General features: G+C 47.5%; 2 protein-coding genes across 3 annotated transcripts; one reads left to right on the plus strand and one right to left on the minus strand.

The window, feature by feature from the left end:
* Positions 1 to 1,695: 1,695 nt before the first annotated feature.
* On the minus strand, positions 1,696 to 13,926 carry PRR14 (proline rich 14). 2 transcript variants are annotated; one of them, XM_060256617.1, is made up of 12 exons: positions 13,872 to 13,926; positions 10,553 to 10,752; positions 10,195 to 10,462; positions 9,254 to 9,387; positions 8,892 to 9,153; positions 8,738 to 8,787; positions 8,383 to 8,474; positions 7,200 to 7,932; positions 6,313 to 6,427; positions 6,115 to 6,221; positions 3,832 to 3,903; positions 1,696 to 2,841 (listed from the first exon to the last, which is right to left on the minus strand). In XM_060256617.1, the coding sequence occupies exons 2-12, from the start codon at positions 10,648 to 10,650 to the stop codon at positions 2,592 to 2,594; spliced, it is 2,181 nt and encodes a 726-aa protein (XP_060112600.1). In that variant the 5' UTR covers positions 10,651 to 10,752; positions 13,872 to 13,926; the 3' UTR covers positions 1,696 to 2,591. The 2 variants fall into 2 exon arrangements, with proteins under 2 accessions (XP_060112600.1, XP_060112599.1); XM_060256616.1 differs by lacking the exon at positions 13,872 to 13,926 and adding an exon at positions 13,721 to 13,845 and having other exon boundaries at positions 10,553 to 10,755.
* A 1,237-nt stretch (positions 13,927 to 15,163) lies between these two features.
* Positions 15,164 to 18,579, plus strand: ZNF768 (zinc finger protein 768). The gene is made up of 3 exons (XM_060256626.1): positions 15,164 to 15,376; positions 16,831 to 17,931; positions 18,047 to 18,579. Exons 1-2 carry the CDS (start codon positions 15,220 to 15,222, stop codon positions 17,847 to 17,849), a joined length of 1,176 nt encoding a protein of 391 aa, XP_060112609.1. The 5' UTR covers positions 15,164 to 15,219; the 3' UTR covers positions 17,850 to 17,931; positions 18,047 to 18,579.
* The last annotated feature ends 983 nt before the right edge of the window (positions 18,580 to 19,562 follow it).

Here is a 19,562-nt window from a genome sequence, read left to right on the forward strand (position 1 = left end):
ACAAAGCCATAGGGTCTGCAGCAGCACCACTTATGAATCTGGATCCCCCAAGGTTAGCCGGATGACAAAACTGACACACACACATGCCAGACAGCATATTTAAAGTTAAATTTTGGGGGAGAAATATTGGGGCACACTTTTAACTAATTCAAAGGGTAGCCATGTTGGTCTCCAGCAGAATAGCTATATTCACGGCCAGGAGCATCTTAAAAGACCAACAAGATTTTGGGGGTATGAGATTTCAAGGATACTGACAAAAACAGCTTTGATTCTCCATAGCTTATACTCAAAAAATCTTGTTCATCCCTAACATGCTACTGGACTCAAATCTGACGCTGCCAACAGCAGCTTCCGTAGCAATTGGGAGGGACAGCCGCTTCAGGGGGGGTGAAAACAGGCCTACCTGCACATTGCAGTCACTTCAGGGCAGTCCCATGCTGTCCCATAAGACGGCAACTGCTGGAACAAGCCTGCTTGCACTGTGCAAGCTTGGCAAGATTTTGGAGTTCCTTTCCCTACAAACAGTTGTGGGGAGAGGAGGAATAGGCAATATAGAGCTCCATAGTGCAGAGTGGTAAAGCCGCAGTTCAGTTGAAACAGTCTGCTCACGACCTGAGTTCAATTCCAGCAGAAGCTGGTTCAGGTAGCCGGCTCAAGGTTGACTCAGCCTTCCATCCTTCCGAGGTCGGTAAAATGAGTACCCAAGCTTGCTGGGGGGAAGTGTAACGACCAAGGAATGCAATGGCAAACCACCCTGTAAAAAGGTCTGCCGTGAAAACAGCGTCATCCCAGAGTCGAAAATGACTGGTGCTTGCACAGGGGACCTTTCCTTCTCTACGAACAGTTGTGGGGAGAGGAGGAATAGGGCCAACCTGATTGTATGGCAGTCTATTTTCTTATCTTGCTGGATCTCTAAAGAGAAGCTATCATGTACAGCCTAGCCTCCATTTAACCACAACAGAGTAGAGGTAGGAAGCCTTTCTACAACTTTAAGTCTGGAACAACAGAACTAGACCCTACATATGGGTAGAAATGGCTGTGGACTGCTGTTCACCTTTTGTGTGCTGGCCAAAGGAGTTTACAAAGTGGGTAGGAAGGCCATGTGGTATTATTACCATAGTTGGAAGGGACCACCAGGGTCATCTAGTCCAACCCCCTTCCTTGTACAGGAACTACAACCATAAGGCAGCTCCTCAGGGATTGCCACACTGCATATTGGGCAAGAAAGGTTTTAAACTTCATAATCTAATGGGGCAAGTTACTCTGTTGTGGTACTAACTACAGGAAAGAAGGTGGCCTCAGCACATACCTGTCAAAGGTAGAAAGGTTTTCATCTTGGAAGATTTTAAAGCAGACAAAACTTCAAACTGTAGGATCAAGATGAGCTGCATCCTATTTGAATTACCGGTCACTGTTGTACCGCAGTGTTACTCATGTAAAAATATTGTCATACAGCAGAACTGTCCACCATTATCCCAGTTTTTCTCATTTTATATTGGTTAACAAACTTGTCACCATTCCTGAAAGTAGACAAATTTGGAGCAGCAATTCAATTGTACATATCCCAGGGCTCACAGCTCATTTCTATTCTCAATATACTGGCCGAAAGACTGAATGAACCCTTCACACACTCTAGCCCCCTACAATTTGGGAACACAACAATGCTATTAAAGGAAGCAACATGGAACATACTTCTTTTTAAAGCCAAAATGTTTATTAGAAATATAGATTAATACAAAAATGCAAACCAAAAACAACTGCCTAGTTGCACACCTTCCCAGAAAGTCAACATGAAGTGGGAATAGCGAGGCCCTGATCCTAAAAGAAGAGCCAAATAAAAACCTGCAAAATTCTCAGCTGTTTGTAGCTTTGCCCCCCAGGATGGATGGATGCTCTTTTTCCAGGCTTTTGGCACCTCTTCACTTTGTCCATTTAATTTCATGTCCCATAACGACCCCGCTGCTTTCTCTTTTAATCTTTCTTTGTCCTTTCTAACCAATAGGCCTGGAAATTGCTTTACATTCATATTTTGTTTGTGGGGGAGATGAACCCCAGAATGTGTATTTGTTCCCCACATCACTTTCTGACATATGACACAATATTATAGGGCACTGGATGGAATATATCTCTCCACCACCCTGCCCAGCAATGAGAGGCACTGACAGCCTAATTGTGCGTAGGAAGAGCTAAGAGATGGGACGGCTTCATGACACCACAAACGTTCTTCCTCTTGCACTTGTGAAACAAAGAGCTGAGTGGGAGGGGTGTGACATGGTGCCAATTTAGGCAGCTTGGTGATTGGCTAAGTGGCACTGAATGATGCCAAAACTCAGTTTTCATAGAGACATGATCCATGTTTTGAGTCTGATCTAGGATCCATAGAGGATGAGACAGCAGTAACAGAATACCAGTTTTGAGGGTAGAGCTGGGCTTTGGGAACGACAATAACCACAGATGAAGTCTGGAGTGGTGATGGCCATTTGAAAGAAACTCATTAGTTTGGAGAAGCAAGTACTTCTGGGGAAAAACAGGAGTGCAAAGGATCCTAAGGCGGCTACCCTTTCTTGTTACAGATGCAAGCTCTGTTCAGCTCAGCAGTCTTCTTCCTTAAATAAGGCATCCAACTCCGCCAGCCTCTGCTGCAACATCTCCTCCAACTCAGGTGGCTGCGGCTGAGCTCTCCGTCCCCCTGTTCTGCGTCCTCCTCGGGAACGGGCTTTGCGTGGTTTACGGGGAAGGCCTCCCTCCCGGAACTCCATGGCTCTTTTCAGCTTGCGTTGGCTGGTGAAGATGAGCGCCCCATTGCGTTCCAGTGGTACCTCAAAGATGGTCTCAAATGACCTGCAGAGACAGGCACATCAGCTAAGGGGCAGGGAATCTCTGAGAGACTCTAGATGAAGACTAGCTTGGCCTCTATGAAGAACTAATAAGTGATCAGCCACAAAATGCCCTCACAAAATGCTGTGACTGGAATAAATCAAATATATAGACACAATATGTATAACAGGTTCTGGTCACAATACTTGGGTTTCTGTAAAAATCAGAATACGCTAGCAGCATCTAACAGCAGAATAAAAAAAAGTTAAGCAGGAAAAGGAGGGTGTCAGGATAAAAAGTCATGGAAGAATTCAGAATGCCTTTGTCGTAAAAAGAGATGTTCCCCTTGGATTCAGCACCTCCGGTACTAACTGTACATTAAAAATTTGATTTATCAACCTTGAGAACTAGAAACTTCTAAATGAAAAGCAGCAGATTCCACAGGTCAAAGAAAGTAGATTATGCACAACCTGAAGGACCAGGGAACCCCTAAAAACCATGAAGTATGGAACAAAAGTGAGTGATTGCCTCAGCATGGAATAACTATGCCAAAATCTAAACTGTGACAGCATGTCTGCATATTTTTGTATCAAATGGAAGCAGCATAATTTATATATTGCTTTTAGGTATACCGCATGCTGTATTTGAGACAACTGACACATTATTTTAATACCAGCACTTCTCCAAAATGCTCATTCTCAAATATTGACACCCTTCCTGACCTGTACTACTAGAGGCTCAGAAATTAGATAAGAGTTTTTAGAATTTTTACAGCTTTTGTCTTAAGTCCTACCCCCATGTATCTCCCTCCATCCCTTTTTTGGAGTAAGTTTTGCAGATTCACAAAACATGTTTAGATTCTGAAATTAGCGTTCAGTGCTCTCCGTTCCTGAAGAAAGAATTCTGTGTTCCAGGCCAACCACTGTTGGACTGTTTCTGGCTGACAGGGCATGTCCACACACGGACAACAGTAGGGAAAGGGCAGAAGCCTGTGAACTATGAAGGCCTCCTCACCTCTTCTCCGTGGGTGTGCGATAGTTCTTGTTTGTGTAGATCTCCTCTAAGCTGAATTCCTTCTTGTTCAGCCTGATAAAAAAAGAACATCATTCAGCGGATTGCTTGCTCAGTGCCAAAAATGCATATTCTCAAAAGCAAGGGAATCGGTACCTAGCTCTGCTGTATGCCAATACCCTCCAAACACCACTTCCCACGGTTACTGGACTCTCAGCTCACATTTAGTCCTCCAAGGGCAGCACCATCTCAATAGACCAGGAATCCTGGTTCCCACTCCTTCCCCTTTTGCAACTGACATTCTCCAGAACTCTCAGAAATGCTCATCAGTAACCCATGAACTACAGTACCCAAGAGACCTTGTTACTGGCCTCCCATCAGAGAGCCAGAATGCTGTAATGGTTGGGCTAGGATCTGGGAGACCCAGGGTCAACTCCCTACTCTGCCATGGAAGCTTGGTGGACAACCTTGGGCTAGTCACACACAATTTCAGTTTAACCTACACCTCACAGAGTTGTTGTGAGAATACAATGGAGAGGAGAAGGCCATAAGCCATTTGGGGCCCCTGTGGGAGAAAGGCAAAGTATAGGCCAAGAAGGTAACCTGGATCTCTGTGTCCACTCGTGGCAAGCAGAACTCCTCTGAAAATAAAGCAAGTCACCTCAAAATTGGCCAGCAGTTTCAGGATGATGGTGGGAGTTCAGTACCAAATGTGAAGGCCAGCATCCTGGCCCAATGCAATTGCCAGAACCTACCCACCCTGCCTTTTCCCTTAGAAACTACGTTCACCCGTTAAGAGTAAACAACTGTTAAGAAGTAGAGCTAATAACGTTTAAGGTAATAAGAGATTTAACATTTTTGTATCAGACTTTCAGAGATGCTTTAAGCAAATTATGGAAAATATGGAGATGTATTAAGTATGAAATGATGTAAGAATGGAAGAGTGTAAATGTTGACTGATATTCTCCCCCCACCTTGTCTCTACCTCCCTACCCTTCTAAACCAATAAAATATTGTTATACACAAAAGGCAGTATGGGCGGCCAGAGCCAGGCACAACTCCACTGAAATTAAAGCCAGGAGCCTCAAAATTGACTGCCACTTTCAGGATGATCTGGAAGTTGCAGTGGCAGAAATGAAGGGAGCGTCCTGGCACATCCATCCTGTATGGCAAAGGTTTACTCAAGAGTGGCCAGCAAGGGAAGGCAGCACTGACAGGGAGGGTAGAAAATATCCCCTCTGTGGCAAAGGGTTCATCGATCAGAACTTGTGTGGTACGGTGGTAAGAGGAGATCCAAGTTCAAATCTCCATTCTGCCATGGAAAGCTGCTAGCTGACTTTGGGCCAGTCACACACCTAACGAGACCTACCCCACACAGGGTTCTTGTGAGGATTAAATGGAGAAGAGGCAAATGACGTAAACTGCTGTGAGTCCCGTTGGGGAGAAACTCCCGTTGGGGAGAAAGGCAGAATATGACATTTACTATACGTTTTATTTTGCCTACAGCTTGCCAGCAAAAGATCACTCCTGCTTTCGCTTCATCAGGTATCGCTGTACATCTTGCAGCAGGAGATGGAACTGCTCATTCAGTATTCAGACTACTGTTCACATTGCAAGCAGAGCAAGCTACGGAGTTGGAGGGTGGAGCAAATGGGTGGAGCCCCTCGTTCAGGGGTGGCCAAACTTGTTTAATGTCAGAGCCACACAGAATAAACGTCAGACGTTTGAGAGCTGCAAGACATGAACATCAGATGTATGAGGGAGGGAGGGAGGCAGGCAGCCAGGCAAACAGATGTGATGGGGAGAGGAGGAAAGAAAGTAACTTTAAATGCATTCTCCAAGCCGCTGGCTGGCTTGGCTTGGAGAAGTGATTTAAAGAAACAAATGCCTTCTCCAAGCTATCAGGGTGGGAGGGGGCTTCAAGAGCCACACAGTATGTGTGAAAGAGCCACAGTTTGGCCACCCCTGCCCTAGTTGATAATAAAATGTTGAACCCCCAACTTCATCCATGTTTAACTGAAACCCAGATGATTAGCTTTAAAACTGGAGGACAGGACATCCTTTGTTTTTGCCTCCACTCCTCTCCTGCACATAATCTGTCTGCCCTCCCCCACTACATACACACCTACCCCAAGCCTATAAACTACCAGCCCCCATCTCTTCTCCCTGCACTGCAGACCCAGAGTTCTTCCCAGGCCGTGCCCCTTCTTTTCAAAATCCCACCCCTCTTCCCTGAGCAGTTAAGCCTTGTTCATTCCATTCTAGTCCTCTTGTAGACATTCTCACCGGATTGGCCGGGGAAGCCCCATGGGGGTGAGGTTTGCTTGCTGCCTGGCAGGCGTCCTGCGGATCCTTATGCAGGAAACTTTCCCTACGGTGTTCTCTTGGGAACCCTAGAGAGATAAGGGCACCGTCAGGCAAAATGATAATAAAATCGCCCTCAAACAGAGCCCTTTTCTACCAGCGCCTCCCAGGGTGGTTGACCTTCATCTCAGACTCTGAAAGCATCATCTGGTCTGACGTGAGCATCTCCGAGTCAGCTGCATTCAGGCCAATGCTGGGTACTCTCTGTCCACCCTCAGGAGAAGGGGAGAGGTCCCTAGAAGGGCACAGGAGAAACAGGGCAATTAGAGAAGCAGCTCTCACTTGCCATTTTGAGGTGGGGGAGGGCAAACAAGACTAACTGTTGAAACAGGGATACAGCACTGGCGGCACAAAGAGGCAGGAGAACTAGTGCCTTCGCTTCAGTCAAAGAACATGAGGCCCACCCCACCCACCCCCACTACGCTCCAGCACTGATCAGCACAAAGAAGCGCAGGAGCTGTGCGTATTACACAATCCGACTGCTGGTCCTTCTAGCCCAGAGATGCTGCCCGGGTCTCAGGAACAGCGTTTTCCCCAGCCCTGTTCTTGATCCTGTAAAGAAGCGGCAGGAATACAGCAGGGGAGCTTTGGATATGTTTTCTGCCGAAGAGGGCAACTCAGTAGTATACGTGATTTTTGTAGAGTGTCTTACTAGGATCTGGAAGACCTGGGTTCAAATCCCCACTCTGTCATGAAGTCTGCAAGGTGATTCATTCTCTCTCAGCCTAACCTACTTAGCAGAGATGTTGTGGGAAGGGGGGAAATCATGCCACCCTGATATGCTTGGAGGAAAAGGTTGGATAAATATCTACTGGAGGCTTATGTCCAATCAAGGTTTATTTTTTAAAGCATAAGCCATCCTATCAGAGAGGAACACACACTTGCTTAAGGGCTTGCTCATACTATGCTCAAGGGACCTTCCTTAGATTTTGAAAGGCAGGGCTCTACAAGACTCCCAAGGAACAGCATACATGGGGCAAGGCAGAGGGTAAGGAGGAAGGTTTTACCTGGAGCGACCTGGGTTGGATTCAAGGCAGCAGGAAGGCACAGGGGAGGAGTAGGAGGACCCGTCACAGTGGGGAGTGTGCACAGAGGGACCAATCAGGAGGCGCCCAGGTGGTGTACTGAAGGGATACACCTCCTTGCGTAGGCAGGGCAGGGTGGGACAGCCCAACTCTCGGGCTACCTCCAGGCTGCAGACTGTGTGCCGGCGCTGTCGCAGCTGCGCAGAGAGGGAAAGAGAGGTCGAGGACGCTCGCCAAGAACGGGCCCCCGGAAAATCAGGGCAGGAGTAGCTGCGTCCGAGGCGGTGCTGGGGAGCCAGATCCCCTTCGTTCAAGCGCCACTGGCGGATCGGAGGCCGCCCGCTCACCACCAAGCTGCCTGCCGCCTCCTCCTCCTCTTCTTCATGGTGGCAAGTCCTCTTCCGCGAACGAGGCTCTGAAATTGCAATTTTGACTTCAATGTTGACTCTTTGGCGTGGAGTTTCTGGTTGGGCAGCCACCCGGTCCTCTGTCTCCTCGGGACATGGTGGCAAAGAGGGTGTCCCCTCAGTGGACGGAAGGGAGGGCTTGGATGGACTAAGGAAGATATCGGCAAAAGCCTCCAGCTTGGATCGCATGCTCTGGAAGACGGGGGCCAGGCCCCAGTGCCGAAAACGGGGGACCACAGTCGGACGTAAGAGAGCTGACACTGAAGGTGGCCAGGAGGAGAGAGGTTCGGCTGTTTCAGAAGAGGCATCTGATGGGAGGAAGAGCAGAACAAAACAGGGAAGTCCAAGAACAGATGGTCATTCACAAACAAAGTTATCATTCCTCTTAATCCTTATGGCCTGGTTCATCTTTCTCCCTTTCTTGCGCAGTTGCTTAACATACATATCCCCCTAACACCCTCTGGTGCACTCCAAACCTCTTGTCAGAGTTGTGCATGAACGACTCCCCTCCCACGTGTGCAGATGCAAAGTAAACCCAAATGATGCTTTCAGTACACAAAATTGGCTCATGCCCATTTTGATGGAGAGAGTCAGATTTGCTTTTCAATGAGGCTGCAAGTTCCTGCAGCAGGTACGATTAGCCCAGAAAACCTACTGATACAGTAACTGTCCTCGACATCGTCCTGCCCCCAAAATGCCACCTTACGCAAAAGAATGGGCTAACAATGCACAGGGCCAAATCCAGAAGCCCTTCCTACCTGTCTGATGATCCTTCTCGTGTTTATCGGAAAGGGTGGGCTTTTCCACGTCAAGAGCGGGTGTCGGGTGAGGCAGAGTCACTTGATGGCTACTGTGCGGGAGCAAAAACACAGGGGAAATGATGGGCAGCCTTCCTTGGCCCTTCAGAAACCAAGGTGCTCTAGGGAAACCAGGAAGCCAAAGAGACCACCCCTTCGCACCACAAGGGAGCACAGGAGCATGACACACAAGGCATTGATGCAAAAGCCCTGGAAGCCGGTGAGTTTTCCTGCTTTATCAGCGAGCACCACCCTGTTGGGGAAAGGCAGCACAGCCGGTTCTGAGCCTCGGTTTGTTTTGTGGAGGAGCACTCACCTACAGGGGGACAGTAAGGTCTCCAGTGGCTCCTTGCCAGCACCGCCATCCTGCCGGCAAGAAGAGACGTCTGAACTGAAACTTGGACCCAGGCCACTGCCCTCCCGGCTCCCTTCACACCTTTCCCCTCCTTCCCCTCACCCTCCCCACTCACTCTCGCTGGGCTCAAGGAGCAGTCTTCAAGGCTGATGGCCAGGATCTGCTGCCGGGCCTTCTCCAGGGCGGACGCTTTTATCTCCTCACTGCCGCTGGGCGGGAGTACCGTCTTCTGCAGCCGCTGCCTTTTGGCTTGCAGGCGCTCCGACTCGTGACCCTGAGAGGGAGGCAGCCTCTGGGGCCACAGCTTCTGGCAAGCATGAGCCAGCCTCTCCCGAGGCTCTTGATGGGAAGGGGAATGCCCCTTAGGAGGAGATGATCTGGGAGGGAAAGGAAGGAGCGGAAGACAGAGGGCTTTGAGCTGGGCACCCAAACCCCAGTCCCAGCCCTCTCTCTCTGGTCACGTGAGTTGCTGCTCACCTGGAGACAGTGATGCTTTGACCGTTAGCCTGGCAGGAGGAGGATCCAGCTTCGTTCATGCGGGTTGATGGGAGAGGATTTGCACAGGGGGACACAGGCGATCTCTGCAGAGGTGAGCAGCCTTCTGGAGCTTCCTGGGGAAAGCCAGACATCCCCCGACAGCTTAAGAACAGGCAAAGTCACCCTGGCCTGGATAGCCCAGGCAAAGCTGATCTCGGAAGCTAAACAGGGTCGACTCTGGCAAGTACACAGATGGGAGACTTCCTTGAAATACCAAGTTGGGAGGACAGGGGCAGGCTTTATTCAGCCACCTCTATGAATATCCCCCAGTAGGGGGTCAGTCACCAGGGGGGGTGACATGACTTACAGGCGCATACACATGGAGGAGGAGAAGTAAAATTGGGTCTGCTCTCCTCCTCTTCCTTCATCCTGAGAGCTGACTTAGGCGGGACACAAGTAATACATAATCCAAGCATCTTGAGACTTCCCACCCCCCACCCCTGGGGGAGAGCACAATATAACACAGGGCCCCATTCTCCTAACTGGGAGGCACAAAGCACCATGAGAGCTACACAACCTTACAGCTCAAGAGCCTGTGGCTTCACCCCTCTGTTAACTCTTGAGAAGTGGGTGGGGAGTTCCTATTCACTGGTAGCCAGAGCTGAACCAGCAGTTACAGAGAATTTTCTGAGGCAGCCAAGCTGCTGGAAACAAATGTATGAGGCGAATCCCACGGTGTTCAGATGAAGGCACAAACCCCAGAAGGTTTTGCCATAGTGGTTCTAGATACATGGAGAAGAGCCGGATTTCCCCTGAAGAGGCAACTGGGAGCCGTGAGGAGGGGGTTATGAAACTGCTTCCTTGGTCCTTATTCGGTTGAGGTCCCGTTTCATCCCGGCCCTCCCCGTATCCCAGCTGCTGCTCTGCAACATCCCACTCACAGGCACTTGAATCGTGGAAAAGTCCTCCAGGCCCACAGCCAGCACTTTCCGCTGTTTCTTTTCCATAGGAGATGCCATGCGCCACAGGGTCTCTCCCACTGGGTCACAAGTGTCCCCATTGCTCTCCACCACCGGGGGAGGTCCCTGCTGCAGCCGTTGCCTCTTGCTGGGCGACCTGTCTGCATCCACACACTGGAAGGAAGGTGTTCGGCCTTGCTCAGGCGGTTTCTGGCGGACGGTGGGGGACTCTTGCTCCTCAGGGGAAGGCCTGAAAATGCGAAATAATACATAAAGGCTCAAGGCTGCAACACAGCTGCTCCCTTACTTGAATTTCTAAGGCAACTGACTCCTCTCTCACCTGTATACCATGATTCTTCGTCGCCTAATCTGCTTTTGACAGGCAGGCACTAGCTGAGGGTCTCCCTCTGAGGCTTCTGCCAAAAGGGAGCACTCCATGGCTAGCTCCAGGAAGCAGAGTTCTCCCCCCGCCAGTCCCCTGAGATCAGGGGTTTGGAGGCCGGCCCAGGATGGCCCACCGGGTCCTCATCTCTCACCTTTCTGCTTCGGGGAGAAAAAGAAAAGAAGAAACCCGACTTCAGCCACTGCCTCCTTACAGACCAGAGGCAGCTCTACCTCATCCATGCAAAGTTCCCTTTCATTTCACATTTCTCTAGAACATATTCAACCACCAGCTCTATTCTTGTAATTCATAAGACAGACTGCAGTCGTAGTTCTATCTTTTATAAATGGGAGGAGGTACCACTAAACTAGTAAAAGGATAGCGTGTTAGGTAAGCTCAGGGTATTCAGTTCTTGTGAGGTGCCCCCTTTTTGAATGCCCAAACATCACATTCGAAGGCCTCGGCAGCTCACAAACATGTCTTCCCCATAGCTCTAAACACGCGCAGTCTTCAGAAGGAAAAGAAGGTACAGAGGCATGTGGGGGATTAATTATGCCTCCCCTCAGAGAAGATAATTATAAATCATTAACTGCCATGCAAACAGCACTGTTAGTGACAACAGAAAATCCAGACGCTCTCCACAGATTCTCTTTAGGATAACCAAACTGGAATCCCAGCTCACAAGGCAAAGGGGAAGTTTCCCAGCACAGATGTGACTGTATTAAGCAGAGTGAAAAGCATAACGCTAGAGTCAGGCGGGCAGCCATGTTGGTCTGAAGCAGCAGAACAAATTTTTTCCAGTGGCACCTTTACAAGCACAAAGCTAATCAGGCATCTGCCAAAGGCAGGTGAGCACCAATGAATTCAAGGAGCAAATAAAAAGATACAAAAGCCACCGGAGATACACACCAGGGCAACACAGAAGAAAACAGGCTTCTTCTAAAAGGTCCCAAAGGAGACACAGGATAGGGGCAGGCCAACATGGGCCCTTGCATGATAGAAGCATTGTCCAAACTCAGCTTTCATTATCCTTTTCGTTATGTTAGAGCAGAGGTGGCTAAACTTGCTTAATGTAAGAGCCACACGTGAACCAAGACATGAACATCAGATGTTTGAGAGCCACAAGGAAGGAAGGAAAAATAAAAAGCAAATAGATGGAGGGGAGGGGGGAAGAAGAGAGAGGTGGAAAGAAAGCAACTTTAAATGCATTCTCCAAGCTGCCAGCTGGCTTGGAGAAGTGATTTAAAGAGACAAATGCCTTCTCCAAGCTGCCTGATGGGGCAGTGGGGGCTTTGAGATCCACACAATTTGTGTGAAAGAGCCACATGTGGCTCCCGAGCCACAGTTTTGCCACCCCTGTGTTAGAGGTAAGTGGACTAGAAGTCAAACATGACCATTGGAAGTAAGTCAAGGCATTACAGAGATGCTGCTTCTTCCTATCACATGACAGAAACCAAGGCACCCAAAATTGGCCAGGCAGACATATCAGGCTCCATGCCAAAATGTAATAAACGGTCTGGTAAGCACCCAGGCAGAGGCAGCCGCTGACACCAGTGGCAAGATCAGGCAGTCACAAGCCACAATGAGTCTACAGCAAATTAAATTAATTAGTTGCTCCTTTCCGTAAACAGCCCTTCACAGACCACACCTAATAATGTCTCCTGTGAAGTCAAACAAAACAAAAATCCAGGGGCACTTTCAAGGCTAACAACATTGATTCCAGCATGCGCTTCTGAATTAACTAACCCTCTCGTTTCAATGAAAGAAGCTCCTCAATAAACACTAGTAGGACTGTAGCCTCTCTTCCACTCATACACTTCCTTCCTCGAAATCTCACCCTCCAACTTGGTACATTATTCTCTTCCTTCCCCATGCATTTGTTTTTTCATTAGGAACAAGGTGCTAGGTGCTGTACAGAATAGTGGTATGACACAATCTCCGATCGAAGGAAGGTTAACAAGCCGAGGGCTCAAGGCCAAAGAAAATTCCAGCCCTCCAGGGTCTCACCCTCCCATCCCTCTCTACTCAACTAAGCTTCATAGGATTAGGCTCACTCTTCTCCATACAAAAAAACAACACTTAATGGGATAGGATGGCTCTTCGTCATACGAAACATGCCTTTCTTGTGGTGTATTGTACCAAATGGAACAGGCGGTGTAAAAGGCAACCTATTCCCAAAGGGAAAGATGGATTTGGGCCACTCAGGATACATCCCACCACTTTGCCCCACCTGACTTCCCCATAGAGTTGCCAAGTCCAATTCAAGAAATATCTGGGGACTTTGGGGGTGAAACCAGAAGCATAATTGAAACAAAGGGAGTTCTCGTCATCACATTTAAAGAGACGGCACACCTTTTAAATGCCTTCCCTCCATTGGACATAATGAAGGATAGGGGTACCTTCTTTGGGGGTTAATAGAATTGGACCTCCAATCTTCTTAAAACTTGGAGTGTGTTTTGAGGAGAGGCACCGGATCTTACATTTAAAATCTGGTGCCTCTACCTCAAAAAACACCCCCCCCCCTCCCAGAGTCCCATATACTCGTGGATCAATTCTCCATCATACCCTATGGGAATCGGTCCCTATAGGAAACAATGGAGTTCCCGGCAGACATTTCCCCCCCCCCCCGCTTTCTGATGACCCTGAAGCCGGGGGAGGGCCTCCAAACCGGGGGATCCCCTGCCCCCACCTGGGGATCGGCAACCCTACTTCCCCAGATATAACAGACATTTGAGCCTCTTCATTAACGACTCAACTACTTTTACCCTAAAACCTTCTGCCGGAGTCTCTCTTTCGCATTGTCTCCAAACTCTGGGAATTCTCCACTCCCTTACTTCTCCCCAACGTATCTTTCCATGCCCACCCCTCCATTCTACCACTCCCTGCCTGTCTCCCCCCAACCGATCCGTCCCTCCAAGTCTTCCACCCATGAGTTTTCCACCTCCCTCTCTCACTCATTGCCGGCATCCTCTCCCGCTGCAAGGCCTTCTATCTAGCAGATCTCTGCTTCGCCCCAATACCATCACACGCCTGGCGCATCCTTCTTCATGCCCACGGGATACAGCAACCGTTCCCCACCCCTCCCACACACACACACACACACACACCAGCCCCGGGGAATCTCACCTCCAGCCCCACCTTCTTCAGGCACCTTACTTATCTCAGTAAAGTTAAGTACAGACATAAATTCAAGTCTCTCCGATTAAATACAACTAAATTCAAAAGCAAACACACTCCCGGGTGTCGTGCCCGCCCTTACCCCCTCCCTTCGGCTCACCAACACTCCCTCGTCCTCCTCTTCCCCCCTGCCACTACCGCCGTCTGAGCTTCCCAGACCGTTCTCCAGATCCAGCTCACCCAATAGTAGGCAACGTTGCTATCAGCCACAGCCAATAGGCAACCTCTTGTTTGCCAAAGTCGGGCGGCTAAAGTGCCGCCATCTTTGCTGAGGGCAAACGGGGGGGGGGAGGCCTGGTTGCGTTGCAAGAAAGGAAGTGTGGGTGCCATCTTGGGTAAGGGAAAGAGCACCGCTGAAGTTAATAGGTTCGTCATTTTTAGCAAAGGCAAAAAAAAAAAAAAACCAGAAAGACGTATGAGTGGGCGGCCATCTTGGGTCAGGGCAGATGAGAGTTGACGCCGGTTTGTTCGCCGCCATTTGAAGGGAGGCTCAGAAATGGAAAACTTTTAAAGGGATCCGCGGTAAAGGTGTTTTCCTGCTTCAGAAAGATTTCATTACGCAGTTGAAGTCACTCCGATTGTTGCGATAAAAACCTGGATTCCTCGCTTTTATACTTAAAAGCCCATTCTCAGCAAAGTTTCAGTTAAAAGTTTTTAAAATATACAAAAGCCCGATTCTGGGATAATCCAGGATTTTATTCAGCTTCGCTGCTATTAAATCCCCAACCCCTCCTTGTTGGGAAGTTTAGTGAAAAACCCAGTGAAGCATCAAAATATATTCCTAGATTGCTAAAGTCAAAAGCAAAAAAATCAATCTCGTAACACACTGACAATAGCTATCGAATGAAGTTCTTGCTTCCTAGCATGCCTAAGCACGGAAATCTGGTCAGTAAAGGTGAAAAATAGTTTCAAACAGCGCGGGGGGGTGGGGGAGAGATATAGCAGTTTAATGTTTACACCATTATTAAGCCGTTTTAATAAAATAACATTTACACGCTTTTGACTGCCCTAAAAGGCAGGGATATCCTTCACAAACAATGCAACCTGCACTTTAACTTTTCATTTCTTGTAAGGAAGCTTAAACATTTACCACTACGTACCCAGAGCATTCCAAGAGGCGCCCCTGCAACCGACCACTCGATTCGGATGATGCCAAAAAAACAACCTCCTCTTGGGCTTCTAATGTTATGGATGCATTTTATATTAACAGCCTTTACCCTCTTTAATCCCTGGAGCCCATTCATTCTTTCTCTTCTCTTTCCCCTGAATCCATCTCGTTTTCTTCTCTCCTTCTTTCCCAATTCACTCGCCCGTCTGTTTTTTTTTTTTATTGTAAACGCCTTAGTTTGGGAAACTACGTCTCCCAGGATGCTGTGCAAGGACAGCGTTCTTCCCCGCAGTCCTTTGCATTGTGTCTGTCGGGTGGGAATCGCTGCTGCAAGCGAGGCATGCTCGGCTACCTGTCTATTGCTATGGAGGCTGCGGCTCCTTCAGCTTCCGCTGCCTCCTGCCCCTCTCTGTGGCTTGGAGGTCTAGCTGAGAGTTCCTTATATTTGCTCTTGCCTCTCGGCATTTCTGCTGGTGGATCAATGGTGCTTAGCCCAGGTAAGCTTAGGTGGATCAATGGTGCTTAGCCCAGGTAAGCCGCCCTGAGCCATTCGTGGGAAGGGCGGGATATAAATCTCGAATAAATAAATAAATAAAGGTTGTGAAATGTGTGGAAAGGGGGGGCATAACACGTTTTCCTGCTTCCTCTTTTCTTTTTCTTGGCTGAGCTTCTTCATTGTTTTTCTGTCTCTCCCACCCAGTTGTTTAAATGTATATGGATATATACTGACCCAGCCTGGAACTGAGGAACCAAGGAATTCTTCTTTAATAAATGTCAAATTATGGCACATTAGAGGCTAATAGTAAATCAAAATTTATTTCACTTTTATAGGGGAAATGGTCAAGTACGGTAGGTGTCAGATTTAAATCTGGCAAATGAACAGGCAACTAGAATGAGGTAACTCTGTATAACTATAAACAACAGGTAAGTTTGTCACAATAAAATTGCAGTTTGCGTCTACAGATTGGGCTTTAAAACTGTGGAGAAAGATCCCGTGGCAGTCACTGCTTAAATTAACAGGCATATGCATCTTTGTCTCAAACCTTCTTATGTCTGTGAAGGAAGGAACATAGCAGCTCCAATTTTCTTTCTTAAACACCTGACAGGGATTACCCCCCACCCTTTACTTGCAGCTATTTCTCTCAGGGCAGGACTACTGGTCCCACTTCCTTAATTCAGGATCCTTCTTGATCCTTTCACTCTGCTTAAATGAACTAACTGCCACCTCAACTGCACTCTCAGTGGTCACCCTCAGCTGTCAAATTCCATTAGAATCCCCTGTCAATTGAGGTTCTCTGACTGGACCAACACGTTTAACATTTACTGTCCATTACAGGGAGTCATAGACGAGGGCTTAATGTCACTTGTAGAGCTGCTCTGTAGAGCAGGAATCTATCTCAGAATGTGTTTCCCTAATGCCTTATCTAAAACCTAGAGCTTGAATTAATGGTCTCCTATCATTTGCTCCTTGGAGTGGGGAATGGGAGGTATGTAATCATAAGTGTGTGTATGATGAGAGGGAGAAATATCCATGTAAAATAGTGATGCTGTTCTGGGTAACACTGATAAAAAAAATTAATACTAACTAGAGGCTGCTCAGTATCCACAAAAACGATACCTTCTTCTCAGGTATTAGTTGTTCCAATTTTCTTTCAAAGATCTTTTTTTTTTGTCTTGGAAGTTTTAGTTTAATTTAGATTATTTGATTTATATCCCGTCCTCCCCACCAAAGCAGGCTCAGGGTAGCTCACAAACACAATAGAACAACAATAAAATAGTTAAAATAAACAGTTTAAAACAGTTTAAACAATTTGGTGCTAATTCTGTATTTTGTATCACATCACCAATGCATGAGTATGCAGAAAACAGTATCTGCAAGAGGATGGGATTATGCTCTGTTTCAATGCAGGAATTTAATAATTTGGTGGCCGAATCTCTTTTCTGTTCGCAGCACATGGAACAAATCCTGCCTGGATTCTGTCTCTCCCAGCTGAGAGTAAGAGCAAAGCGGAAAGTTCGCAGGAAGAAAGTGCAGGGCATCTTGGGATGCCCTTGAATGTCCCCCAATGGGAAGGCGATCATGGGATCCAGCAAGGAGACCCTGCAGAAGACCAATCGACTGTGCGTAAACAAAAGTTCAAGGATCCCACTGGGTCCCTGTGTGGCAAGTCTAAATCCTACAGATGCTCTGATTGTGGGAAGAGTTACCGCAGGAGCACAGATCTCTTAAGGCACCAGAGAACCCATACTGGAGAAAGGCCTTACCTGTGCCTGGACTGCGGGAAGAGCTTCAGTCGAAGTTCAGTCCTCCTTGAACACCAGAGGATCCACACGGGTGAAAAGCCGTACAAATGCAGCCATTGTGGGCAAGGGTTTAGCCAGAGTTCCAACCGGAACCAGCATGAGAGGACTCACAGCAAGGAGAAAATGAGTAGCCCGGCATGTTGGGGAAAGAATCAGCAAAGGACAGATGACCAGAAGAGCAGCTCTACAAGTGCGATGACAACTGACAAGGTTCTGGGAGCTGAGCTGGGACCTGGAGGGGGCTCTCAGTTGCCTGGGGGAAACTTCTCTTGGAGCCTGAAGATGTTGAAGTACCAGAGGAACCACTTGGTTGAGAAGCCCTACAGGTGCCCACAGTGCGGGAAGTGCTTTGTGCGCAGCACAGATTTCATTCGGCATCACATCACTCACACAGGAGAGAAGCCCTACACCTGTGGGAAGTGTGGCAAGAGTTTTACACGCAATTCTGTCCTCACCGAGCACCAGCGCATCCACACAGGCGAGAGACCCTACAAGTGCAGGCTGTGTGGAAAGGGCTTCAGCCAGAACTCCAACCGTAAGCAGCACGAGACAATCCACCAAGCCAAGAAACCTTTCAAATGCCTCCTAAAAGGCAAGAAAATGTTAAACTGGGGACTGGGATTCATTAGGCAACAGAAAATCCACTCTGCTGGTAGAAAAACCTGATAAGTCCAAGAAGTATTCAGAGTGAATTTGAGTCCACTAGGAATCCAAGAAACTGAAGTGGGAAGGAAAGCCCACTTTTATGGTTTTATATGTTTTATGGAATTGATTGTTTTTATGATATTGTAAGCCGCCCTGAGTCCGCTTGCGGAGAGGGCGGGATATAAATGTAGAGTAATAAATAAATAAATAAATTATAGTGTGGGGGATTTTCTCTTCTTTTGGAGAGGTAGGGGGCAGGAGAGAACTGCCATTATTTGAAAACAAAGTATTCTTGTTACAGAAATACCAGGCAAGAAACCTGTTTGGCCAGCATTATTTTCAAGGAGGAAACAAAGCCATTATTCCAGTTACACTTTTTTTTAACATCGTCCTGAACACAACATTGTCTTCTTTTTAATAATATGTTTGGGAGGGGCTGCTTTCATATACTTGTATGTATTCCAGTCCTATGCATTTACTCAGAAGTGAATCTCACTATCTGGCACTTATTCCCATAGAACTGAGCTTATTAGAAAACAGAGCCAGGTGTCACCAGAATGTATGTGTGTGTTTTGTCTTTGTATCTGGTTATGATTACTGAGGCATAGGACGGGCACAGTGAAATTTGTTTTTCAGTCACATTCTTTAAAAGTTGAGGGGTGTGTACTGCTTGGCTGTTTTTACACAACCTTACAGAAGATTGTCCAAGATGGAACAATCACAATTAAACAATCATACGTTTGGTGCTCAATTTCTGGGGTTTTTTTTTGGGGGGGGGGGAGTAGCTAAAGAATCATACAAATTTTTGCATCCTCAGCTAGGCTAGGAGTCTCACTTCCTAGCCACTGTCCCTCCCTCCCTCTTACTAGAGCCTCTTATCTCACTGTGAATTTGTACTCCGGAAGCCATGCATTTTGATACTCAGTAATGTATATATTATTCAATTTTAACTAGCTTACTTTCAATGTTTAAAAAGCCCTAACTTACTTTCAGTGTTAAAAAAGATAAGACAAAGGCCAACAGGGCGAAATATATATATATATATATATATATATATCTCAGTTAAAATTCCCAACATTCCTTGTACATTTTGCCAACAGGCTTCTTTAGGGGGATCTATTAGACTTGGAGAGATTCTTCAAAAAGAGTACAAGATCAGTGACTCTTACAGTCTCCTGCCTGCTTTGTGGCCACAAGTCCTCAGCCTCAATTCAATTCATCAGAACACCATTCTCCACCACCACTCCCATTATACATTTTCCCATTCATGTGTCTGCATGGTGCATTTTTTCCTCTCTTGGACACATGACCTTCTGATCTGCAGTGATGTCTGGGTAGGATGTAATTGGCTTAGCCCTATCTCTTGCTGCCACTGCCAGCGGTCAATATCAGGTATGAGAAATGAGATACATATTTGCTTTGGATTGTCCTGCTGAAGGCACACTTGATAGCAGCTTGTCCAGACACGTCTACATTGATTTTATGCTACAGTACCAACAGAACCTGAGGGGCTGTGCTTTCCTGCTGGTCCCTTATATGCCCTGCATTTAAAAGATGCTGTCTCTCAGATGAATGGTCCTGCATCTTATAGCTCCAAATGCAACAGTAAAGGTAAAGGTAGTCCCCTGTGCAAGCACCAGTCGTTTTCGACTCTGGGGTGATGATGCTTTCATGACATTTTCATGGCAAACTTTTTATGGGGTGGTTTGCCATTGAGCCTACAAAGTCTTGGTT

Source organism: Heteronotia binoei, chromosome 15, assembly GCF_032191835.1.
Source record: "Heteronotia binoei isolate CCM8104 ecotype False Entrance Well chromosome 15, APGP_CSIRO_Hbin_v1, whole genome shotgun sequence".
NCBI classification, from domain to species: domain Eukaryota; kingdom Metazoa; phylum Chordata; class Lepidosauria; order Squamata; family Gekkonidae; genus Heteronotia; species Heteronotia binoei.

Excerpts from the sequence above, each read along its gene's own strand:
- ZNF768 (XM_060256626.1), top strand. The coding sequence starts at position 15,220 with ATGCTCGGCTACCTGTCTATTGCTATGGAGGCTGCGGCTCCTTCAGCT. Across the intron at positions 15,377-16,830 it reads ATCAATGGTGCTTAGCCCAG|CACATGGAACAAATCCTGCC; the intron begins GTAAGCTTAGGT and ends TTCTGTTCGCAG.
- PRR14 (XM_060256617.1), bottom strand. The coding sequence starts at position 10,650 with ATGGAGTGCTCCCTTTTGGCAGAAGCCTCAGAGGGAGACCCTCAGCTA. Across the intron at positions 9,388-10,194 it reads TTTCCACGATTCAAGTGCCT|GAAGCTCCAGAAGGCTGCTC; the intron begins GTGAGTGGGATG and ends GGCTTTCCCCAG. Across the intron at positions 6,428-7,199 it reads TCCAACCCAGGTCGCTCCAG|GGACCTCTCCCCTTCTCCTG; the intron begins GTAAAACCTTCC and ends GTGCCCTTCTAG.